General features: G+C 43.2%; 1 protein-coding gene across 3 annotated transcripts in view; it reads left to right on the top strand.

Moving 5' to 3' along the window:
• Positions 1–26,737, top strand: part of LOC308289772 (kinase suppressor of Ras 1-like) — a 58,360-nt gene that overhangs the window by 24,317 nt on the left and 7,306 nt on the right. For 2 of the 3 annotated variants that reach the window (XM_080731522.1, XM_080731524.1), the window contains 9 exons: positions 17,940–18,087; positions 19,250–19,706; positions 21,147–21,376; positions 22,041–22,110; positions 22,835–22,918; positions 23,043–23,104; positions 23,464–23,576; positions 23,726–23,900; positions 26,344–26,401. In XM_080731522.1, the coding sequence (XP_080587648.1) occupies positions 17,940–18,087; positions 19,250–19,706; positions 21,147–21,376; positions 22,041–22,110; positions 22,835–22,918; positions 23,043–23,104; positions 23,464–23,576; positions 23,726–23,900; positions 26,344–26,401 (1,397 nt within the window). Of the gene's footprint in view, positions 1–3,640; positions 3,753–17,939; positions 18,088–19,249; positions 19,707–21,146; positions 21,377–22,040; positions 22,111–22,834; positions 22,919–23,042; positions 23,105–23,463; positions 23,577–23,725; positions 23,901–26,343; positions 26,402–26,737 lie in introns of those variants that run through there. The other variant, XM_080731523.1, reaches the window with a different exon arrangement.

Here is a 26,737-nt window from a genome sequence, read left to right on the forward strand (position 1 = left end):
AATTAGAATTTTGGCCCGATTCTATAAGTGTCTTTTGAATCCCTCTAAGATTTTTTGAAAAACCGGTTTCTATGTCAGCAATCTGGCCAGCCATCGTCAAAGAAAAGGTCCTTTTCACTTAACTGGAGCTCAGTTAGTCTGTTCTTGAGACACTACTATGTCAGTGGTTCTCAAACCTTTTCATGTGAAGGACCCCCAAACTGATATTTATTTGGCCACGGACAACCATCTCAAAATATTTAGTTCCAGGGACCCCCCCCCCCTCCCCCAGAAGCAAAATTTGAATTACAAACGTTCGCTTTGAAAATACATATTCAAAGATTTGCACACATTTTCACGACTTTTTCAAAAATAGCAGATCTACAAGCTCGCAGCACCGAGCTGTGAGCTTGTTTATCTGCTATTTTTCACTGGTTAAAAAGCATTCAATAATTCTAGGCCTAAATTTAAGAGCACTTGCATGTGCGTGGCCCTGTGTCTGTGCATGTCCCAGTATGTCCCAGTCACTGTTTACACAGGCAGAGATGAGGAATGCCCCTGGGGGCAGAACCGGGAACAGGCGTGTCTCCACCGCGTTTGCATGACTTGAAACAGTTTAGGAAAATGTATGAAGGAGCAGAGATAAGCAAAAGGGATGCTAATGAGTTGGCAGCAGAAGATCTGTCTGCTGGTGTGATCTAGCCTGGGGCCAGCCTATATACAATGCAGCTAACTAGTAGCTGCGTATAGAAACCCCTCCATGTTTTAACCATAGGTTTTAACGTGTGGGGATGAAGTCTAGCTCCAGCTAGGCTAGGTGTGATCACCTATAATCAGTTGTGGGAAAAAGTACTCACATTTGCTACTTAATTCAAATTGTACTTGAGTAAAAGTACAACATTATTGGTATCAAAATGTACTTAAAGTACCAAAAGTAGAAATTACTCGTTATGCAGAATGTCCTATTTGAAGTTTTCGAATGTATTAACATCTTTTGAAAATACAAAATAGCAGATCTACAAGCTCACAACGCGTTGCATTGTGAGCTTGTAGATCGGCTATTTTAAAATGGCCGAAATGTATATAGTTTTAAAGTGGTTAATGTATGTTTTGTAATAATAATAAAAAAATCTACAAAGTAATTGGTAACTAAAGTTTCCAAATAGATTCAGTGGAGTAAAAATACAATACTTGGATCCGAGATGTAGTGGAGTAGAAGTAAAAGTATTGGAAATTGGAAATACTCAAGTAAAGTAAAAATAACTCAAAAAAATACAACGCCTCATTCTTCTAACGTGGTGTTAAACGTATGACAGCTCTCAACGTTTCAAGTGTGCAGTTGACATTCAATAAACATTTCAGTATTATCGTGTTTTCACACGAGTGTGATGCAGTAAAATGAGTTGCAGGAAGAGACGTGTCCTTGTTGGGACACGCCGGTTTCACCAGAATTTGCATCGGTAGCTGCGTCCCTGGTTCGATTCTGTCTGGACTCTGGAGAGACCGTAGTTGCATGTTTCATGTGTCTCTGTACTGTAGATAAAGCAACAATAAAAGATATCTTTCTTATTATGGAGAACTAGCTTCAGAGTGTAATCACTCTGTAAAATCTGTAACTCTGAGAGTGTAAAAATTGGTTGGTAATCAGTATTTTCCAGAAATAACTATTGCATTTATATTCACAAACACTAACCACTTGAAGCCTATCGTCCCTATTCTGTGGCTAACATTCAGTGAAAAGAGCATGTCTAGCCCTGGGGGACTCTGGTCAACTAATTACTGTGTAAGAAGATCGGTGTTTAACGATATACAGTCAGCGACTGTCAGGTCGCAGTTACTATCAAAACCTTCACCGGCTGTCAGTCTTCTGTCAGTCCGTCCGTCACACGTCACGTCACACTTTTGCCACCGTTGCCCCATCCATGCCAAACTTTGCACACACTCTCCTTGGCTGCCAAACCACAACCTCCACCCCTCACATAGGCCTCTTCTAGCGCCACCATGAGGCAGACTCTTGCAAAACACATTTTTGGACACTGCTCCTTCAGATTTTGCCCTAAAATCACGCAAGGCGGTACACAGTATCTCTAAAGTCATGTCATCAACATGGATCTGTCCCATTTCCCATATTCCCTCCTGATTGGCTACGATTGCCTTCTAAAGTTTGTGTATGCGACGTGACGGTCGCTTATCTCCCGATTAGGGAGTCTTACTGGTAAGTAAGTAATTTTTGTGAACTGATGAAAAGAAAATTGCCACACGTGACACGTCATCAGATATCCCTATGAACTGAGAAAGAATTGGATGCGAGAGTTGCTTTGGTTCGGGCCATCGTTTTGGATGAGCTACGTCCTAGGGTAGATGAAATTGCACAATTCTGCTGAAAAATTGGATGACGTGTGTCTAGGTTTGGTAAATGAGTAAAATATTTAGTCTATGCTAGGTTCATTGTTTACCTCGTATCCTAGTTTCTTTGAGGCACCATAGGCTAATTGTTCTCTCTGCACTTTACTTATGTGACTATTTACCTTGTTTGTTGACTGTCACTGGAGTTCATTTACTCTGCTGATAACTCCCAGTTCTTGCAATTGTATGTCACTTTGGATAAAGGCGTCTGCTAAATGCCTATTTTGTAAAAAAAAGAAAGAAAAAGAAGAGTGTTGTCATTATCCAGGAATTGGGAGATTAAATTAACACTTTTTTATAGTGCAGAGAAAACATACATAGAATGATAGAATGCCTTTAGAAATGGAAGCATATGCCAGGGACTTCACAGTAGTGACTCAGTATTATTGTATGAATGAATCAGCATTGCTGCAATCTTGGGTCAGCTAAAGTAACAAGCCTGCCTTAAGGAAGGTCAGGAAGGGGTTTGGCATGAAGAAAAGAATACCAAGAGCTCACAGCAAAGCCCCTATTTCCTGCGTCCTTGTGGAAGATATGCTCCCTTCTCTCTTTATTACGCTCTCTCCCCTCTTAACCCGTCCTTGCTATCTTGCCGCTCTAATGTCCTGCCTTAAAAGTCCAGTAAAATACTACTGTGGAAAAAGGCACAGACGTGCAGAGGAAGTGGAGGATTTCTTGTCAAGTGGGGTGGAGTACAGAGTTGAATACACTGACATGCAGTTTGTCCACCACTGTCTCAGCAAACACCACAGCACTGTGCTCATCAGGATCATTACTCAAATGCTTGTCTTTCAGTTTCATTTTCAGAGATAACAATGGCAACATTTTACTGTTCGATATTAAAAGCCAATTTCCACAATATCAAAGTTAGTAAGTTGGATATATGATCATTGTGATTGGATATTGAACCAGGCTTAAGGGGACTTTCCATGCTAATATCTGTTCAGAGTCAGCACCAGGGGGAAAGGTTGGTGTTGAGGGGTGGTGGTGTTGGGGGTGGGGGGGTTCAATGGGCGCCCTACGGTCGGACGCCACCAGTTGCTGATGCACCATGTTGGCATGCCAGGAAGACAGAATAGCTGGCTGGCTGGCTTGCTGGCTGTCTGACAAGGCTTGCTTGGAAAAGGGGAGGGAGGGAGGGAGGGAGGGGGAGAAATGCAAGTGAGAGAGGGAGGAGGAAAACAGGGAGGGTGTGTGAGAGCACAGCTAGGAAGAGTTCTCAGCTCTCTCCCAGTGTGTGTGTGTGTGTGTGTTTGTGTGTTATACCAGCAGTGTATAGCACTTGCCGAGTCCGCTAGATTCCATTAACTTCTCTGGGATATGAGAGCAGGATCATTGGGTACTGGCTGCCTTCTGTCAACCACATGGTACGTACCAGAACCAGCCGTTAACTATCTGCTTGTGTGCCAGTAAAGTAAACTACGTTATGCTGAAAGAGACAGATGACAGGAAATACTTTTTTGCCTCCAAGAACGAACTGGTTGTTGTTTTTAATCTGTCAGGTGTTATTCCTGTTTGACAGAGGTGTTGTTTGAGTAGACTACAAAGTTCAGCTGCCTGTAAAGACAAATTACTTGTCTTCAAGAGATATACTATTAGCCCAAGTGCCACTCTTTTAATATGGACGCAGAGAAATGGAAACCAACGTTTCGGCAGACAATTTGGATTCTTCTGCCATGGGCCGGCACCACCACAAGGACTTTGTGCGTAGCATTCCTGTGCATAATGGCTGTAGGGACAAACCCAGTTCATAGGGCAGTGGCATACCGGTGAATAGTGCTGTGGTGGTTGTGTCATATTGTGTGTGGGTCTGGGTGCATGCATGTACATGAGTGTAAACAGCCCATATACTCTCAGGGGCATGTCACCCACTTGCCTGTTAGTGTATACGCAAGCCTTCTAATTAAGTTTGTGTGTTTCATTGTTTACTGAGAGGTCCTTGTGTGTGTGTGTGTGTGTGTGTGTGTGTGTGTGTGTGTGTGTGTGTGTGTGTGTGTGTGTGTGTGTGTGTGTGTGTGTGTGTGTGTGTGTGTGTGTGTGTGTGTGTGTGTGTGTGTGTGTGTGTGTGTGTGCACATGGATGTGAGTAAGAAAGTACACAGACTTGCTAGTGTGCGTAACTATGAACCTATAGTAATTTATGCAAAAAGTTGGAATTTAGCAAAAACAAAAGTTAGAAATGTTTTTTGATGCTCTCTTTGCCTGTCATCTGCCTTCATTTTCCCCCCTCTCTCATACTGTAAGCTCTCTCTGTTGTGAGTCAGGTAGGAGCTGTTATCATTCTTTAGTTTACGTCACCTCTAAACTGCAAAGGCATGCTCAGACACTGCCCAGGTATCGCTATGTGTCAACACTCTGCAAGTTTGAAGTCCATCTCTCTTTCACTCTTTACTTTCATTCGCTCTCTCTCTCCTTCCCTCACTCCCACCTGCTCTCCCTCTCCCTCTCAATTCAATTCAGTTACATTCAAAAGAGTTTGATTGGCATGAAAAAATATACATTCTAATTCAAGTGTCAAGTAAAATCAATAAGAAACTAAGAAATGTATGCACAATTAAAGGGAATAAATGAATGTGTGAGCTATGTCACATTTACGGTACAAGCTAAGCTTTGTAAGTTAAGCTTACAAAGCCACAAAAGTTTTAATTAAGCCACAAATGTGTTACGTTGCTGTTAGGAATAGTTATACACACATGTAGGCAGGGGTAGGTTGGTGTAAAGATCTTTGAAACACATGGCGGCAATTCTTTCAGGATCTTGCAGTCACTTGTTATAAACCTTTTTGGGACAAATAGAGAGAGAAATAGCTTGCTTCTGTCTGTATGTCTCTCCCCTCCTTCTCTCTATCTCTCTCTTTTACACACGTGTATCAAAACACCGGTTGGGTTCAGTTAAGACCAGCCTGCGGAAGCTTGTGATTGGCTGAACCGGAGGTACTGTAGTGAGTGCTCTGCTGTGTTCACTTGGAACGTGCGGAGGTGCCGAAAGTCGGGGGGACGAAGATTTACTATTCTGGCCCCCGTGAGACAGCGGTGTCTCACGTGGAGTCGCCTGAGATGGCGCGCCTCCATCATCTCCACTGAAAACAAACGCTCCGCCTGCGGTACCGGAACGGTGTTTTGATTCACGCCTCACACACACACAAACACACACACACACACACACACACACACACACCTCTCTCTACACTACTGTTTTCACACCCTGTTTACGGTACATTGTCATACTCATACACACACTGTATGCCCGCTCCAGCTCGTGCTCTATATGCTCAACTGTCTGTGTGCGCGCGTACGTGCGTGTGTGTGTTCCAACACACTGTACAACAGATGGGACCAGCTGTTTGCAATCAGTTACTCACTTACTTGATTCATTAGTTGAAATTTGCCTTTATAGCATTATTTGCTTTTTATAAGAGATTATCTCATCTAACATCTTTCATCTCAGAAATGATGTTGCACCAATCCATTAGTTGACAAACCAGTAAATCCGAGACAAAAATAAAAATGTCACTCTAGCCGTTTGGATTAGAAGGGATTAAGGGAAGGCTTGTTGTTATCAATGCATTACAGTGTACAGTATTTTGTAATTTGGCACCAACTTCTTTCTTTTTTTAAAGATATTTTTGGGGGCTTTTATGCCTTTATTGATAGGCCAGGAAATGGGGAGAGAGACGGGGAGCGACACTCAGCAAAGGTAGTCGGGATCGGGAATCAAACCAGCGACACGCTGTCAGGCTACACTGAGCCTATGTGATAGGTGCCTGGACCAGTAGGCCAGTGGGATTGTCACTTTCATTGATGATGTACTACGTCAGACACGGAAGGATATTATGTGTTGTTGGTTGCTCACAATAACTGTATGCAAATAGAAGCAATAAATAACAAGAGAGTAAAGATCTCATTCTCAACACATTCGTTGCATGTATGAATAGGGCTGTCACGATATGACATTTTACATGACGATTAATTGTCACTCAAATAATTGGCGATTAACGATTTAATTGTGTTTTTGTCATTGACAATTACATTTCTGTTTGGCTTTTAGGCTTTGAAGTTGCACATGGCAATTATGACACAAAACCTAAATACACGAAGAAATTACTGACATATTTGACAACTTACTACTTAAAAAATAACATTGATAGTGGAAATAGCCGATCTACAAGCTCAAGCGTTGTGAGCTTGTAGATCTGCTATTTCCACTATTTTTTAGACTATTTTTCAAAATTCACGATTATGGCGATTATGAAAAAATAATTGTGATAATGTCAAATAATCACGATTAGACGATTATGTAATAATTGTGACAGCCCTATGTATGAATGAATTCATTCATCCGTTAACTGCCAGCATATTTTGCCGACCTATGGAACACACACGATGTAAACAAAGGATGTGACGTTGGTAAGACTTGTCTCTCTTCTTTACACCGATAAAATAACGTTGTAACCGCAATCTATCGTTATTTATTTATGGGCAGTTGAATATATCTTGTTTTCACCTAAAACGCAATCTTGGAAAAGAAATCAGAGAGAAATGGATTTTTCCAAATCTGATAACGTTACAGGGGACTTATTTTTTTAGATGACGTCATTTCCGGTCGTATTCTTCTTCTCCTCCTGGGATCAATCGCAGGTTGCAGCAGAGCGCCCTCTATCGAATCTACGTCAATGGCAGTCAAGCGTTGGATTTGAAATGCCGTAGATTGGCGTCAATGGCAGTCAGCTAACTCACTAAATGCCATGATTAAGGTCTGTCATAAAAGGCACTGCTCACTTCACACTCGGTGTGATTTTTTTCAATATTGAGATTTATCTACATTATTAATGATTGTTACTGGAATCTGATGCCTGTCAAAACATCAATTAATGTGGACCTCTGAATCTACATGGGAATGGCATGGCTCAGAGTGGTGCAATGAATGGCCGATCCACATTTTAGCCTCTACCTCTTGAACCATAGGTCGTACAATACAAATAATCACACTCGTGTGAAGTGAACAGTGCTCACTTAACACTTTGCTAGCCGAAATAGAATGGCTGTTGATAGATTAGCCGTGAAATGTATATTATTGTTTTATGATCTGAGACATAATATTATGTTTATAAACATGAGCCCGTTGTTTTTTCTTTTTTTTCAATCCCCAGGTCGTTAGCTCACCGTGATTATCTGGATCTCCATTGGGATAGAGTGGCAGTTTTGGCCGAGGCATCTTCTCCATGTGCGTTTCGCGTGCGCGATCCGTTCATGTAAATGTCGGCTCAAATAATCCACGTGTGACTCAAGAGTAGATATGAGCATTTTTGCTAGCTAATGGCTCGAATACACTGCGCGATTTTGCGTGGTCGGCGAGGCATCAGATCATTAGAGTATTTCACACTGAACGATTGACTTTCTTGAAATCGGCTCATTGTGGTTTTCGCCGACAAGATTGATCACCGACAGATCAACGACAAGGGATCACACACTGCCAGATATTTCACCAGGATGCATCCCCGATACATAGCCAATATTACATTTGTTTTTAATTCTAATTGTGCACGAGAGCGGGAACTAATGATTTTCCCCTCTCGCTGCACGCACACACACACGCACGCACGCACACACACAACCACACACTAGGTGCGCGATCATGCGCGATAGGCTCTGAGCGTCATCCAAATCCGCCCGCAAAATTCATCAACCATTATCCAACCGCATTTATTATATCATCCAATTAACAGAACCAAACGCAACAGCCAACCGCATCTTCCATAATGTCAAATTATTCATACTAGCCCTTACCCGTTCAAAGATATGGGCTCCGAAATGATGTGCAGTGTGTGGGTTATGGGATGTGCACTGTGCACACAGTATATGAGGGATGGAAAGTAACTTTAACTGGTGCTTGCATGCTAATATGTAGGAGCATCAATGTAAGAAATACCCGTTCCATTTAACGGCTACAGAGATACTGTGTACCGATCTGCATGATTTTTGGACAACATCTGTAACAGGGCCAGAACCCCCCCCCCCCCCCGCCCGCCCGCCCGCCTGCCCGCCTGCCCGCCTGCACACACACACACTCCCCCCCCCCCCCCCCCCCCCCCCCCCCCCCGTGTGTGTGTGTGTGTGGGTTTGTGTGTGATTGTGCATGGCCTGAACAACAGCGCCCCTCCCTTAACATGTGTGGTCACAAAAGGTACTGTAGGCTAAATAGATATAGATACACCATAAAAATGCTATTATACAGCATACGATTTGTGAAAGTGACAAACGGGCTTCACAGTTATGTCAGGTGTGTTCATATGCTGATGGTGATGCGATTTCAGATCAATTGCTCCAGCCACCGAGGAGAAACGCTGTTTCATACAGACAGACACTCACTCAGACAGACATTCGCAAAATTATAGTATAGATTGCCTGGTAGGCTATTCTCAGTTTTCTTAGATCACAGAAATGGATTCAAGCCTACAGAATGTCCATTCGTCTTTTTTCCTTTTTTTTATGAATCGTTGCGTTGCGAGAGGAGGACGCTCTAATAAATTAACTTAAATATGCAATAGCAGCAGTAAACACAGTTGTCAACTAAGCCTATGCTACTTCAAACTTGTAGGCTACTGTAAGCATTTTTATTTTATGAATGAATGAGTTCAACTTCAAGTTCTCACACAACACAACAGACAGGCAGATGGGAGGAGGAAGGCAGGATTCGGAATGCACGCACATTCAGGCGCGCGCACACACACACACACACACACACACACACACACACACACACACACCACACACACACACACACACACACACACACACACACACACACACACACACACATAGAGACAGCGCCGCGAGGCAGAGAGAACGAGAGAAAAAGAGAGAGAAATGGATCCCCACCGTACAGACTGTAGCCTACAGTGAAAATATGCCTGATGGAGCTATATGAGAGGTTTAACTTTTTAGCACGGCAACCAGCGCAAGGCATGCTGATCAGTGCGCTGATGGCTTGCCTTGGCTTAAGTGGACACAGCTGTAAGTTTTGGTTACACATTTCATCCCGGTTATCCAAAACAGAGCTGCTATAGATATAGAAACGCTCGGTAAGCTGTCGGCGAGGGCTGGAATAGCACACGGATTTGCTCACAAAGCCTTTCATACACAGCGAGCAAAACGATCAGCGAGCAAAGCCCGATCTCGAGTCAGATCACCGTTTTTGTCGGCGAGCGCCAAAAATGGTCGGCGACAGCACAATCGGCTCAAAAATTCGGGCAGTGTGTTCGAGCCATTAGCCCCCAGCACTCCTGCTATACTAGCACTAACGTATAAACAGAAAATGGACGGCTGCTGGGAAGCCTCTGGAAGGAATGGACCTGACGTCACTTCTGCTTCATGTCAGACGAGCCATGCGCTATCGATGGACGAGTGGTGACTAGGGAAGGTTAGACGATCGCCGATCTTCGGATAAAAATCATTTATTTCGTTTTTAATGACCCAGTACGGTAAAAGACGGCGCGGCTGAGACATCCTTGCTCAGATGTCCGGTATATTCCGGTTTTAATATTAAGGGGCTCCCCGTGGCTTGCAAAGTGTTTTAAATACTGTTCTTGAAGAAACGGTGTGAGTTCGAGTAGCACGCCAAATACAGTATGCTGATGTATAGACCCACATGAGATGACTATTGTCCAATCAGAAAAGGGACATACGCAAAATCCTAGTTGCTATTGCTGTGAGTGCATGGTTAGAACAAAATGTGAAACTATTGTAGATTTATGTTAACTACAGACTTTATTTCTGCATAAATCGAAAGCCCAATGGATTTGTTGTTATTTATTTTTTTCACAGGAATTATGAACTAATTTCTGGATTACTCCTCTGATGTTGATTTTCACACCTAGATTTCATAATTTAAATCCATAAACTAATCCCCCTCCCCCCCTTCCAGTTCATGCATATACATGTGTATGGGACTTGTGTATGGATTATGGCACAATGAAGTGTGGCAAGTTTTGTGTAACTTTGAAGCCAATATATCAATAAGGAAATTTGGTGTAAAACAAATAACAGGAATTAAATAGCCTACTATCAAAATATTAAATAGCCTACTATCAAAATAAGGGTGACAAAGGACCCACGCTTCAAAAAGGCTGGTACCACATTATCTCTTTGTCTGTGTTTGCCCATAGAATGTACAGATAAAGTTGGCTCTTGGCCAACTCTCCCACCCACAAGTCCTTCTGATCTTTTTATCCACTTTCCCACTCGTACCCACTCTGCATTGTCCCTCACTGAGACCCAGGGCATCAAACCATTTGAACAGTGACTCTGTTAGAGGTCACTTGGTGACCTTTGAATGAATGCACTATTTCTGCCTTTCCTTTCCAACAGCGTTATGTTTATCTACCAGTACACATACGCTGTATATAGACACACGCACGCACGCACGCACGCACGAGTTGCTAGGCAGCTTTTCCCTCTTATCAGCCATTGCTGAATATTCAGTATTGCTGCTTGTTTACACACACACACACACGTCACGCACGCACGCGCGCGCACACACACACACACACACACACACACACACACACACACACACACACACACACACACACACACACACACACACACACACACACACACACACACACACACACACAGTGGGGTTTACCAGCCCACAATGTCTGCGACTTTATTTTTGAGTTGCAAAACAAAAGCACTCTGAATGACCACAGCAAGCTAAAAATAGAACAGGTGTGCCCCCCACCCCCACCCTTGTGACTCCACCTTCAAGCGGGCCCCATGCTGAGCTGCTAAAGATCCTCAGGGAAGGGACAGCGTCCAGTAGTCTAACGTCACTTTCTCTGGCGCACCTGTTGGTTGGCCTGCTAGTGTAGTTTCTGGACCATTTTCAGGATGCTTTGGACATCGGTACCATCAGTAACTAAGCAGACCTACACACATTGTGTTTGTACTGTAGCACCTTGAGGTGTTCTGTACGCAGACTAGGTAGGACCCATGCTGCAAAAAGATATGTGCACATCATTTTTCTGGTATGTGTCAATGTAAAAAAGTGACGATTACAATTTTCTAAATACCGAACCTTTTGTAAAACCAAGTCTTCCCACCCTCGCCATTCACTCACCACGGAGACAATGAAGGAAGCGCATGGTTGCCAGGTGATTAAACCCCACCCTGATTAAGCTTGTTTTATTACGGTCCACCGGGCAGTGGCCCGTTGCCGTGGAGACCAAGGGCTGGTAAAATAATGCATTCCATTAAAAACACAGGGGAAGGGCATGGACTAAAACTACTCTTCATGGTTTGCCAATGGATTCTGGGAAATGCTCTTGTCTAAGGTTAACCGCAACGTTTTTTTCTTATTTTGTTTGTTTTTGATGCGGTGCTACCCACTCCAACACGTGACTTCTTGTGTATGTCCATGTGTTCTTCCAAGTGTTTTTTCATTGTATCAAATACTGATATGATGTACGTTTTTCCAAGTGTTTTTCCATTGTATCTAATACTGAGGTCGTATGTCCCTATGCTGTGATGTCATGTGGGTCTATCTATCATCATCATCATCATCATCATCATCATCGGCACTGCTCACTTCACAGTTCACACAGGTGTGATTTTTGACTGGTGCTCTGCTCCAACACCTGTCTTTGTCCAGTTCCCAAACTGGTGGGAAAAACGTGTAAAAAAATGTCTGGGGCTAAAGTAAACTGAAGTGTGGCCAACATCTGGCCTAGATATGGCCTACATCTTGGCACAAACGGCTCAAAGTTTGTTGTACGCCCAGGGTCCCATCGGCCACGCCTTGCAGGACGCGCTGTGATTGGCTAGCGAGGCGCTTGATGATATTAACTCATAAAATAGCGCTGCTCACACTACTGTAGGTGTGATTTTGGGCAGTGCAAACCACTCCTACATTTCACTCTGTGTGTATTAGCCAAACGTATTAGCACAGAACTCCATGTATGGAGATCCGCGCTCATACACATAAGTAACCGACATCACGGATAGAACATACAAGGATATATGCACGCGTGTCGTGTTTGCGCTGCTCACTTCGCACTGGTGCGATTTTATTTTATATTTTGGTGGCTTTTATGCCTTTATTCTACAGTACAGTGGAGAAACACCAGCTCAGTGGTTTGAGTGTCCGAGACTGGGAGGTTGGGTTTCGATCCGGGCCGGGTCTTACTAAAGACTATAAAAAAGGAACCAAATGCCTCCCTGGAGTCCCTGCATTTGGAGTAAGTCCCTGTGACATACTAGTGCCATGTCCAGGGAGACTTGTACATCACACTGCAGAAACAGGATATACTGTAGGCTCCTGCCCTATGGGCCACCCGTCTATCAAAACACCGTTCCGGTTTCAGTTAAGACCCACCCGCGGAAGCTTGTTATTGGCTGAACCGGAGCTAGGGAGTGCTCCGTTGTTTTCACTTGGACCGTGTGGTCCTAATTCTGTCCATAACGGCCCATAACTCGGTAACGGCGCTGAGTCGGCTCATGCGACCGTCGCAGCGCTCGACACGGCGACTCGCTCGCTACCGCTCGCTCGCCGGTGTCTCACGTGGATCAAGGTCGCCTGAGACGGTGCGCCTCCGTCATCTCCACCGAATACAAGTGCTCCGCCCTTGGAACCGGAACGGTGTTTTGATTCACGCCTAGGCCACATGGCTCGGCAAGGTTTACTTAAGTGTCTTGCTCAGGAACATTTCGACACATTGCTGAGGCCTGGGATCGAACCTGGGACCTCTGGCTTCCCAGGCGGACTATATAACAATTCAGCTATGGCCGCTATACGTACACAAAAAAGGGGGGACTGTCGTGTTGAGTTTAAGTGTCTGTAACATACTTTTCCATTTCTATGAATGCCAATCATCAGGCTGTGACTTTGTATTATACAGCTTGAGTTTGCTCATTAACACATCGGGTGCCCACAATGATTCAGGGGTTACCCTTGCAGGGGCCCATTGTCGCCATAGCAACCCGCCATTTTACGTACCTTCGCGTGGAAAAGGTATCTGTAATATGTTGAGTAAATGTAATCCAAGTATGTCCTGTTTATTTTCACGATAATCTTTTCTTTCAGTCAGGACCGCTTTTTACCAATCCTGGGCCTAGAGATGGACCGATTGCAAAATTATTGGCCGATATCGATCCACCGGTTTTATGAAGGTCTCACCTGCCAAAGCCGATTTTTCCGATACCGATTTCTTTAGCTAAGAACTAGAAAATAGGTTTGCTCCAATCCCCTTTTTGTAGGCCTACAAGACATACTTCAATTTGAGTACCAATAAGCTAGAAGAACACTAATGCCAAATCAATCACAATAGTACAATATCCAAAATCACAGACAATATCCAGTCTAATATGACCGTCTGGACTAGGCAGGAGGAAAGCAGGTGACGCATGCTTTTTTTGGAGCTGTGTGAAGCACAGGCTCCCTATACGTGGCTGTGTGGGTCTGTCTGTGTGTGTGTGTGTGTGTGTGTGTCTGTCTGTATGTAGCCTGAACTTCCTAAACTTCGGTACGCCACTAGTCCCACAGTTTTGCCACCACACACTCGCGCCATATGTCAAATCGACCGGCTTACTCGGGAATCGTGGGCTATTACTTTTCTAAGAGAAAGGTTCTATAGTTTAATTGATATTAATTTATTAGTGAATTAATTTTCCCCATTGACTTATAATGGGAATTGCAAAAACTCATATTCAATTATTTGTCTCTTGCAAACCATAGGGGCTAGAGTTTCAAGACTTGGAGAGGAGGTTCATAATGATTTCAAGGATTAAATAAAAAATACTTGTGTAATTTGGCCACATGGTGGCGCCATAACACCCCACTTTACGTTTTGGCCTGTAACTCTTGAACCGTAGGTCGGAAAATTAAAAATAATTGTGGTGCGCCATTTGCGCCATGATAGATTTTCCGCCATCTTGAATTTTCTCCAAAACACACTTTTTGCTCCTCTTCCTACATATTTTCTTCAAATGTCACAAAAATCGGTACACATGATCCACACACACACACACACACACACACACACACAGCTCCACTTCACACGGGTGTGATTTTTCCCTTCTTTTTGGAGACGACATTGACACAGGATTATGGAATATATCCTTACATTGCAAAGGTAATTGGCACCATCTCTAATAGTTTTTATGCTCAAGCAATCAGGTTGCTTAACGAAGAGATGAAAGCGAGACCTAGGTAGTAGGGATGCGAAGATATACCGGTACGGATCGTAATCGCGATACAAACGTCCGCGATACGGTTGAATCGGTTCATTCAGTGTGTACCGGTACAATAGACGGCCGAAATCGTGATGGATCGTACCGTGAGTGTCTGGATCGGTAAATTCCGCGATTGTATCGGTTCTTCCATATAGTATTTCATTCTATCCTGTGTTTCCGAGGCGCCATGAATGCACCATCATCAGCCGTTCAACCCCCTCCCCAAAAGCCAGTCTTTAACGCGAGCTGCGACTCGGACAGACGGACAGCATCTGCACTCTGCATGCAGGCAACCAGGGAGACAGACAGTGCAGCGAAATGCGAGTGAATCAACACGGACGAACTAGCAGCCCCACGGGTTAAAAATATGCAAGATTAGTTGTACAGTACTTAGCTTTATAACATCCAAGTCCGCTGCGCTGATTGTTGTCACAGAGTAGCACAGGCTGATCGAGTGATATGTAATCAACAGCCGTTTCTTAGCGAATCTCCGACGGACAATTGATTGAGATCATCTTCTGCGCTATATTAACTGCACACACACAACAACAATGTTGCTGGGTGTTGTAGGACTACTGCTTGCGTTTAAAACAAAGTATTTGTCACTGTTCTACAACTTTCCTGTTGATGCAAGCAACTCTCTCACTTTCTCTGCTGCTAGTTCTGCTCTGTGAAAGAAGCCTAATTTATACATCGCAGTACAAGGGTGTCGCACCTAAAATAGCAGACCTACAAGCTCACAATGCGTCGTGGATGCGACGCGCTGTGAGCTTGTAGGTCTGTTTTAAAACATTTTGGCTATAAAAATTGCATAATCCTGGATTAAATATAATATAATATAATATAATATAATATAATATAATATAATATAATATAATAATACAAACCAGGGAGGGACTTTATTGTTTTTCAGGTCAAGGACCCCTTAGCTCAGACAGAGATCAAGCAGGGACCCTCGCTGTAGGCTAGGCATTATAGCCTACTGTATCACACAAATATTTGGCAGGCCCCCTGTAATAACCCTGGATTGGGGTCCCTGACTCCCAGTTGAAGACATATAGGCCTACTAATAATGACATAGGCCTTCTATATGATTAGTTATGAAACAATTCTACAATAGCCAGCAGCTTTGTGTTCTCCCAGAATACTATAGGCCTATGTTAGGTTGTTAGACAGAGCCTAGTACTACAGTGAAACAATAAATTGCCTTGAATTTAAATTTCATAAATTTTTAGTCGCTATGTTTTGTACATTTTGGGATTTGGGCTTGAATCGTGGTGAATCGTGAATCGTATCGCATCGTATCGGGAACAGGGGTGGATCGCGATGTATCGTATCGGCAGGATTTCAATGTATCGCAATTATATCGTATCGCTGGCAGTGTATCGAGGTCCGTATCGTATCGCCTCAGTGGTCGAGATTCACATCCCTACTAGGTAGTCATGTGCACTGTACGCAGTTTTTAAACTGTACACTGTTACACTGTATGGTTTTTGTTGTTTTTGGGTTGTCTTGGGTGACTTGTTGTTGTCTTGTTGTTGTGGGTTGATGATTTTGTGTGTAATAAGGCTGAGAGTGCTCCTGGCACAAGCATTTCATTGTATGTCTGTACCTGTATGGATATGCATGTGACTAATAAACCTGAACCTGAACCTGAACCTGTATTCTGTAGGCTACCACTAAGTAGACTGGCTGCTACTTGCTAATGTTTACTTAAGTCACAGGACCAGAGCATCATGCTGTGCAGTGCCATAGACACAATTGGCATAATACCGGTATTTATGTCAGTGACCTGCCGGTCACCGATTCGGCCGGTTTGATATCATACCTGCCGATCTTTTATATTTGCCGATTCTGATGTCCATCCCTACCTGGGCCACAGCGTTTGTGTCACGGGCAGTAGAAAGGGCCGCGTTTTGAACATGGTGGTTGAAAAAGCTAGACCAGGAGAAGAATCCGCCATTTCACGTACCTTCGCGTTACTGGGAAAAGAGTATCCATAATCCGAGTAAATGTACGAGTCGTGGGCCTCCAGAGACATCAAAGAGATTGACGTGTTGACACCTCGTGGGCGTTTAATGAGTTAATTTACCTTCCTGGAAGTCAAACTGAAATCATACTGTGATCCACTTTTCCTGAGAATACGTTGACTCCTTGCAACTTGTTTAGACTCGCTCCATAACCACAGCCTACCTCCTGTTCATATCGGTCCTCATCGATGTGAATATCGTGCGTCATCTGATGAATTGTCGATGAGCTAATCATCAGCTGACTTGTTTGTTTACATGCCATGTTTTTGTCACATTGATTTGCTAACTTACTGTGAGTTGCTTTGGATGCACACAGTGGTCAAGTGTTCTGTCGTGGTAATGGAATAAGGGTGATAAACTTAGCATGTTGACATTCACAGGGCCGGACAGGAGGGTAATAAGCTAATGTCACGCTCTTACGATGCTCTGACTCTCTACTTCTTCTTTCGTGTATCACTGGGAGTGGGTTGACAGCAGGCTGGTGGGTGGTCAGTGACACACTGACCAACAAGTGATTGTTGATAGTTGGAAGGTAGTCACTTAACCTGTTGAAAAAATGAGAGAAGAATACTAGTAAGACGCCTCAGGGCGACATGCGACCTTGGTCGCTCCAATTCTTGGCCATCTGGCCAGTGATGTATATCGGACCAGTTACCCATATAGAGCATCGCAGTTTAACCGGAGTGAGGGCGGGCGGGGCTTAAACTGCGATGCTCTATTTGGAGACATCTGGTACCATATATGGACTCATGGAGATACATGTACTGTATATGGTACATTCCTTTTATGCCCATACATCGAGATCCCTGTCTGAACCAGCCACACAGATATGGGTCTTCCTCCATATATGGGCATAAAAGGGATTCTGTTAGAGTGGTTCCCATGACATCACAACATGCACATACACAACATATATATGTTATGCCCATACATAGAGATCGCTGTCTGAACCAGCCACACAGATATGGGCCATATCTGGGGAATACCCATACCCATATATGGACTTTTACATAGGTGATGTCACCTGTGATATCACCTATGATGTCACAATGATGTGTCAGGGGAACCACAGTGTCAGGCGTGACCTACCTTCAGACAGAGATACGAGGACAAGATGTGCCGGTTTTCATAGTAGATTTGCGACCTATGGTCGCAATAATTGATAACAAATGGAATAATAAAGAATAAACATGAATCATTTCATTAAACAAGAATTGCTCTCTCTCTCTCTCTCTCTCTCTCTCTCTCTCTCTCTCTCTCTCTCTCTCCCTCCCTCCTGTGTTCCACCTTTCCAGGCTGTACCAGAGAAGCTGTCTCTAGATGCGTTACTGCAGATGTCCAGTTCCCAGGTGCGGGACGCCATGAGAAGACTGGGCTCCAGCTCCGAGGAGTGTTCTCGCCTCACCGCTGCCCTCTCCTGTCTGAAGAGCGCCACTGAGACAGGTGAACGTGTGACCTTTGCAGCGCCATAATGTGTTAGGTTCCCTGGTCATGTGATTACAGGGATAGTACTATAAAAGTGAATGATCACCCTCAGGCCTGGGTGCAAAACCAGCTGAGCCATTGTCTGAATTAGCTTCAAACGCACAGATTATTATTATTTCTTTTTTTATTTAACTTTGTTTTTATTTTAGATTGCACACACTAATTATATTAGATTGCACACATTAAACAGAAATTATAAGACACTCCAAAATTAAACACAAATCCAATCAAATCAAAATCAAATACAAAATAAATTAAACAGAAATATACAGGGGTTCACATTTACACTTTCTTTTTTTTCGTCTCTCCTTTTTTGAACTTAACAATAACCATTTTTCCCATCTTTTCTTAAAGAGTTCTTCCTTTATTTTCAATTTAAATGTTAATTGTTCCATTTTCTGAATTTTGTCCAAGATTGCGTACAGATAATTTTGTTGCTAATTGAAGATTACAATGTTTTTAGGAAATGAGTTACAGTATGCTATGCTTTTAGGGGTGGGCGATATGGTGATTATTATCGTTGAGCCGATACAATGTCACCACTATATGCCTTTTCAGAGGTATCGTATATATCGTGATACAATTGAGGGAGCCTTGTAAAAAATCCTGTTTAATCGTTAATACAGGGATTCATTGCAGAATTCAATTTAAACCTGCATTTTGGTCTAAATCAGTAGTTCTCCAACTTTATCTCTGACAGTATATAAATGAAACCAAATGGGTCCATTTGGTTTCATTTGTATACTGTCAGAGTTACATACTTGTAAAAGTTCAATTTAGACCTCCCAAAAGGAACCCAGAGAGTCTAGTTTTTGTCAAGTAACTTGAAAAATAACCATAAAAACCAACGTGAAAAAGAATCGTGATAAAATCGTATATCGTGATACAGCTTGGGAAAATATCGTGATATTGTATTTTTCCGTATCGCCCACCCCTATATGCTTTAGTAACATTTAATTTTCTACCTGGATTCTGTTTTGTCCAAGGGTTATTTAAACGTTTGTGTTGCAATGTCTCCGAGTTCAACTCTACAGCGGGGGGAAAGAGCATAATAAGTTCTTTGTGCGTGTGTTGCCTTTTTCATAACGTGGATGTATTGTTGTTTGACCTTCTGCCCTAGGCGGTGACCCAAGCGAGGACGCAGGGTCCCGGAACTCCGACGGGCCGGTGCGGCGGGACAGTGCCAACACCCCCCACCTCCAACCACAACCCTGCTCGCTCACGAGCCCCCCCGCCCCGCAGGGCCCCCACTCCTCCTTCACCCTGCCCCACGCAGCCAAGTCTAAGCCCGCGGGGAACAACAGCAACACCCACGGCCGCTCCATCTCCATATCGGTGGTGCCCTGCTCCGACCACAAGGGCCCTTACATCTACGCCGAGGACATGGTGGACGCCTTCTCCTCTTCCTCCACCCCTCCCTTCACCCCGCCCTCCAAGCGCCGCGCCGCCAAGCTCCCCCGCACGCCGCCGCCCCCCTCCCGCAAGCTGCTGCAGCTCCTGCCCAACATCACGCTGACGCGCAGCAAGAGCCACGAGTCCCAGCTGGCCAACCGCATCGAGGAGCCCGCCCTCAGCAAGTGGGTGACGTCCGTGTCTAGGGCAGTGGTTCTCAACCTGTGGGTCGGGAGCCCCAGGGGGGTGACGTCCGTGTCTAGGGCAGTGGGTCTCAACCTGTGGGTCGGGAGCCCCAGGGGGGGGTCCCCAAATTATTTTGGGGGGTCCCCAGATGATTAGCTTAATGTGCAACTTTGTTTTCTCAATCGACAGTAAACAAACCAACATGAAGTTTAAGTGTATAGAGGGTGTCTGCACATTTCTAAAGTGACAATTTTAGGACTTTTTAATACCTCTAAAATGACAAATGAAACATCGGCCAAATTGTCAAATATTAGAGGCATAAATTGTGAATATGGTAGATCTACATGCTCACAACGCCTCGCAAGGCGTTGTGAGCATGTACATCGGCTATTTTCCGTGTTAGAACCGTGTTATACAAATATAATGCCTCAACTCCTAGTGCTCGTCAGGGTGGGGGGTCTTCAGTTAAAATATGATTATTTTTGGGGTTGCGGCCTGAAAAGGTTGAGAGCCACTGCTCTAGGGCATTTTACGTGACGATTAATTGTGTTTTATGTCGTTGACGATTACATTTGTGTGGCTTGTAAGCTTTGTCAAAATAATTGCGATTATGTCAAATAATTGCGATTATGTCAAATAATTGCGATTAGACGATTATGTAATAATTGTGACGGGCCTATCCGTCTCACGACGAGTTGTTTTGCGTTTACGCTGTGGACGTGGTTACACATATCACGATATACCTTAGTTCTGATGCCTCTACCACAACGCTACAAAGTCAAACTGCAACTCTAGCGGTGGGGACTGTATCAACAACAGTCAGTTGGAACTTAGGTCCCTATCTTATGCCTAAACTGTCTTCTTTTTTTACTAGCCGATCTCACAATGTGTGATGCAGATCGGCTATTTTGAAATGTTCAAAATATTAAGGGTCGTTAAGGTGGAACGCAAGATAGGGTCCAGAGTATCCTTAGGTTGTTTTTAAAAATAGCGAAAATATATTTTCACAAGATAAGGCCCTTGGTGTAGTATTTACTATAGTATATATTTCTTTCACATATTTTTGGGTCTTTTTCTTGCCTTAATATGGATAGATACAGTGGAGAGTGACACGCAGTAAAGGTGGTCGGGCTGGGCATTAGAGCCTGCAATATACAGTATGTGGTATGTCCATTAACCGCTTTTTTCTCCACAACGTCCTAATGCTGTCGTACGATGGTGTTGTGTGCAAAAGAAATAGCAGATCAGCAAGCTGACAGCACATTGCAACCGCATCATGTTGTGAGCTTGTAAATCTGATATTTTTCATTGCGTGACACTGTAGTAAAACAAAGCTTAGAAAGGCTCAAAACGGTTTAGTCTTGGGTCTGAACTAGGCTAAAGACAGACTAACAATGCTATACAACAGCTACTGATGCGCCTGGTTTCTTCTCCTTCAGGGCCGGTAAGAAGAACAAGCTGCTGCTGAACGTTCAGATCAATGGCAGTGGGCACAGCTATGAAGATCCAGCCATGCGCTCACCCCAGCTCTCTGCACGGACCCCCGGCCCGGTCCCCGCCACAGCGCCGTACACCCTCCCTGGCACTCCCACCCTCTCTGCACGGACCCCCGGCCCGGTCCCCGCCACAGCGCCGTACACCCTCCCTGGCACTCCCACCCTCCTAGAGAGTGAGTCCTAATGGGGACAGAGAGGGACAGATTGGTCTAGCTTTCTCTTTTAGCATCCTTTTTAGAATCAGTACAGCAATCCAAAGTAAAGCCATTAACACTCTGTGTGAATTGTAGTATTTTTCAAACTTGTGGAAGTAGGCTTTATGTGTCTGCCTGCAGTTTGAAGGTTTGAACGGTGAATAGTTTAGCTTTGCTGAGCTCAATTCATTGATGTCTATTCGATAGTATTAGATTTAAAAAACTAATTTAAAAAGATGGATGGCCGGTCTAACCAGTTACCATACATTGTAGTTCTTTTTTTTTACAGAAAACATTTGAAACAAAAGTGAAACAAAATATGCCGTCTGAATAAAATGTCTTACAGTATGTATTTACAAATTCAACAATTTCACAAATGGATTATATCAAACAGCCACTCTGGACAATTACAGTATATTGGCAAAAAGGTGTTCCACGTTATAATGTACAGTAATTGAAGACTTACGAAATAATTAAGATAATAACACAATTCCACCAAAAATTAACTGAGGTACAGACAAAGTACATGCTAGCCTCACACGAGTTCAACAAGACATTGCATAACACGCATTTTGTAAACCATACCAGACAGCAGACAGTCTCTTAACCTAAATTGAACGAATCTCTTTTTCTCATGTTCTAGATAATCTGGCCATGCACAGGAATTCTCCCCAAACTATGAGGAGAGACATTGGCCTGGCGGTGACACACAGGTGGGTTCCCTACACGGTCACATGCGTCTACCAGCTTTAATATGGAGCAACCGTGGTTTCTGTCCAAACCCTGTGCTAGCCAGGTTAGCACGGCAACGCAAGATGAGGAACCGTTAGTCACACCCACCTTAGAACGGCCCCACAATGGCCAATTCTGTGCATACTGTGGTTTATGAGTCGTGGTGTTCACATAGCATTCCCATTCCGCCAGTAGACCATGCTGATTTGTCTCACTTACTGACACAGTGAGGGTTTAAACCAGAGCAAATAACAGGAGGCTAAGAAAACCCACTTTGGCACACGCCCATTGCAGAATTCCTGCATCGGTCTGGTGAGAATGGCGCCGTGTGAGAATCCAGGAATTTGAGCTATGCAGCACGCTGCCCTACCCTGTGTTTATCTTACTGGACAGTGTGTGTTTATTCATTTTTAATCTGGCCTGAAAGCCTGGATAAGGGAGATGGATGTCCCATGAGAAGTATTTGGGTGGTGATTTAAAGGAATTCTGACGCTCAGCAATTGTTCCCTCGACACTTGTCATCCTAGTGTAATACGTCGTCCATTTAATACCAATAGACAACTTGCCCCTCTGTTTTCTCACTTGCTTGGCTATTTTACTTTTTAGAAACGTTCCGTAAATTCCATATGTTTACAGCGTGCTAGTGCTTAAAGAAAATGAAGAGTTAATATGAAGTAAAATGATTATCCTTTGTCTCTGTCGTAGGTTCTCCACAAAGTCCTGGCTTTCTCAGACCTGCCAGGTGTGTCATAAGAACATGATGTTTGGCGTAAAATGTAAACACTGCAAGTAAGTAACACGCTATGCTCTATCTATGCTATCTTCTACACAGCAAAAGTCCTTACTAGACTTTTTAAAATTTAAGAGGTAAAATAACTCTGGCAAAAGTATTAATTTCCATCTGTTTGTATAGGTTAAAGTGCCACAACAAATGTACCAAGGAAGCTCCTTCTTGTCGGATATCATTTCTACCACGTAAGGAAAACTTTCTGTTTTATAATAAATGAAGAAATTGTTATGTGATGTCGTAGTAAAATACAGGATCTGATCTGTATTGTGCATTGTGCTCTAAACGTAACACCACTGAGCACTACATTACCTTTGCTGCCCCCCTTCCCATCGCTGTTCAACTTCTCGCCCTGCGTGTTACTGGTCTATATTATACAAAATGTTTCTATAGAGGAGGCTACATACATGCGATGCGACACACAACCTTGAACTGTAATTAAACCGAGGTCTTTGTGGTTGCATGGTCACTGATTCAACATCTTGAGTCACCCCGATCCTGCCCTGTGTGCTGTGCAATTTCATAATGTCATCGTTCTGACTTTCAGTGCAAAGAATGCGCAGGGCAGAGTCGGTTCCATCAGACATCAACAATCAAATCGATCGAACGGCAGAGCTGCCGCCCCAGTTCGGAACCTTACCAAAAGCAATAACGAAGAAGGTATGAATGGATCTGGTACTAAACGTGCTATTCCAATGACGGCGCTGTAGCCTGATTTAATGTAATTTCAACTGTGTGTGTGTGTGTGTGTGTGTGTGTGTGTGTGTGTGTGTGTGTGTGTGTGTGTGTGTGTGTGTGTGTGTGTGCAGGACCTCCCTCCCACATTGAACCAGCTGGACTCCAGCAGTAACCCTTCGTCTGCCACGTCATCCACGCCCTCCTCCCCGGCCCCCTTCCAGCAGAGTAACCCCCCCAGTGTCAGCGCCACCCCGCCTCCTAACCCTTCACCCCAGGGTCCCAGGGACAGCCGCTTCCACTTCCCAGGTCAGCACCAGGCATTGATCATCTCTCCATCTCTTTGTCGCTTTCTCATTAACCGGTCTCATCTCAGTGAAGAAAAGACACATAAAACCGTCTTGAATTGGTTCTTTAATGGACCATACTGGTGGTCTGGCATGTTTAGCCAACTGACTAAGGACGATCAGAGAGAATACCAACCATTTTCCAAAGTATAGCGTTGTTTGTTAGATTTTATTTGTTAATTATTAAGCAAGTTGGTTTTCATACCATACTGAAAGGAATACAAAAACAAACAAATAGTCACAGTAATGTCAGGTATTCAGTGATTTGTAGTCAATGGGCTAATGCCAGACCACCAGTTTTGTCTCTTCATATAACACTTTTACTCAATGGCATGCACTCTTTACTTTCAGTGTCCCATTTCTGCTGTTCCCAACACATTATGTTGTGGTTTGAGTTCAGTATGATTCTCGTACAGCTTATTCACTCATTCAGAAGGTTCTTGTGAGTGAATGTGGCTCAGACGTATTTTTATACCTTCAAGTCATGTTGACCCTATACTTATTTTCCTTCCATGATGATGTTGTCTTCCCACTAACAACCTGTCTCACAGCTCTGCTCTCAGCAGTGGTGGAAAAAGTACTCGCATATTTTACTTAAGTCAAAGTATCAATACTGCAATATAGAAATACTCTGTTTACAAGTAAATTTATGAAAGTGTTGGCATCAAACTTGACTTAAAGTATTAAAAGTACAAAATGTTTGAAAATAGCAGATCTACAAGCTCACAACGCGTCGTGATGCAGTGCGTTGTGAGCTTGTAGATCGTCTATTGTTTTTTAAATAGCCAAGTTGTAAAATAGGGCTAAAGTGGTTTATGAATGTTTTATAATAATAATAATTATTATAATACATTTATATAATTTATATCAGCAAAGTAACTAGTAACTTAAGTTTTCAAATAATTGTAGTGGAGTAAAAGTACAACAGTTGGATCCGAGATGTAGTGAAGTAGAAGTAAAAGTATTGGGAATTGGAATTGGAAATACTCAAGTAAAGTACAAACGCCTCAACATTTTACTTAAGTAAATGCACTTAGTTACTTTACACCACTGGTCAAACATCATTCTAAGTTCTGCATGCTTCAGTGGGGCAGCCAGCTTGATTGCTTTCTGTGGTGCTCCTGGTTTATTTTCGCCTAAATAATTCCTCATCTAACCCCCTGTTTCTCCAATCATATCCGATCACCTGTCCCTCTAGCTGCCTGTTATATACAGCCTAGACAACAGTTTGTCTTTCCTGGTGAGTTAACAACAGTCCACTGTGATTGCGTGTGTGTGTGTGCATGTCCGTGTAATACGTCTAATCCACCACAGTACTAAAACCTCTCTCTTGAGTCTTGGTGCAGTGTTGATTTCGTCGACTAAAACTATGACGAAAAATGTTTGTCGACTGTGATTTTTCACTGACGAAAACTAAATAAAAACTAAGCTGTGTTGACTAAAACTAAGACTAAATATATTGACAATTTCGTCAACAAAATAAAAACTAGACTAAAACGTTAGGGAGGGACTAGTGGAGGTGAAAGTAATTTGGTTGCTCTCAGGTGTTGTGTGCTGAAAATAGCAGATCTACAAGCTCGGCTATTTTCAGCACATAACCCAGTGTAAAATCAGTCATTACTATGCCATCAAGGCCTGACAAAATACATTTTAGTTGACTAAATCAACTGTAGATTTAGTTGCCTGAAATCTTATATTTAGTCGACTAAAACTAGACTAAAACAAAAACTTTTCAGGTGACTAAATTATGACTAAAACTAAATTACATTTTATTCAAAAGACTATGACTAAAACTAAATCGAAATTTGCTGTCAAAAACAACACTGTCTTGATGTTAATTTTATCCACTTGTTCATAGAACTGGCAAAGCTCTGCTGTCGTTCTTTGTCCTTTGTTAGGCGCTTTACAGACATTTGCGTGAAACATCTTCTCCGTATGGGCTGAGAATGGCCACTGGGGGCGCCGTACTAATGCATTGTCAATGGAAGGCAACGACAAAAAACCAAACAACCTTCCATTGACAATGCATTAGTACAGCGCCCCCAGTGGCCATTCTCAGACGATACGGAGAAGATGTTTCACGCATATGTGTGTGGCGTGCCTTAGAGGGTGGGGTTCAGCCAAACAGTGTTGTGTTGTGTTATGGGTGGATGATGTTGTTGACGTGTGCTGCTGTGCCAGTGCCACCTTTGCCTCTGTTGTTTATGTTTGTGCTTTATGTAGAAATATTGCCCACTCTCGCCCTCTTGTGGGCAAAGGGTGAACAAAAAGGCACCCTTGAGATAATTAATTTAGCATTGCATGATTGCAACCATTTTCATTGTTAACTTAAGATGTTGAATGTAGATTTATATAGAAGGATGACCAATGACCATAATGTCTTATTCTGACCTTTTCTCTAACAGATGTCCCCTCTTCTCCATATAATGTTGGTCTGCATTCTGATGATTACCCTGACTCCGGGTAAGACAAAGCAAGAGTACAAAGATCTTTGTTTGTTGGAATATAATATAATGTAGTTTGTAATATAAACACTCAACCCCTTTACATGTGTTTGTATCTGAGCCAAGTCAAGCATGGCAGAAGCAGGTGCAGACTTGAAAATAATACCCATCATTCATGGTTGATTTTTAACCAAATTAAACTTTGACCCCTGTAATGTCTGTAATGACCAACACTCATCGCTGGCCCCTTAGTCAGAAACAAAAGAGAAATGTTTGTCTCACCCTTTTATTCCTTGGCAAATAAAGGTTGTACATTTTATATAGTAAATAATTGACTGAAATGTATTACCGGCGG

Source organism: Nannobrachium achirus, assembly GCF_963921795.1.
Source record: "Nannobrachium achirus genome assembly, chromosome: 8".
Lineage (NCBI taxonomy): Eukaryota > Metazoa > Chordata > Actinopteri > Myctophiformes > Myctophidae > Nannobrachium > Nannobrachium achirus.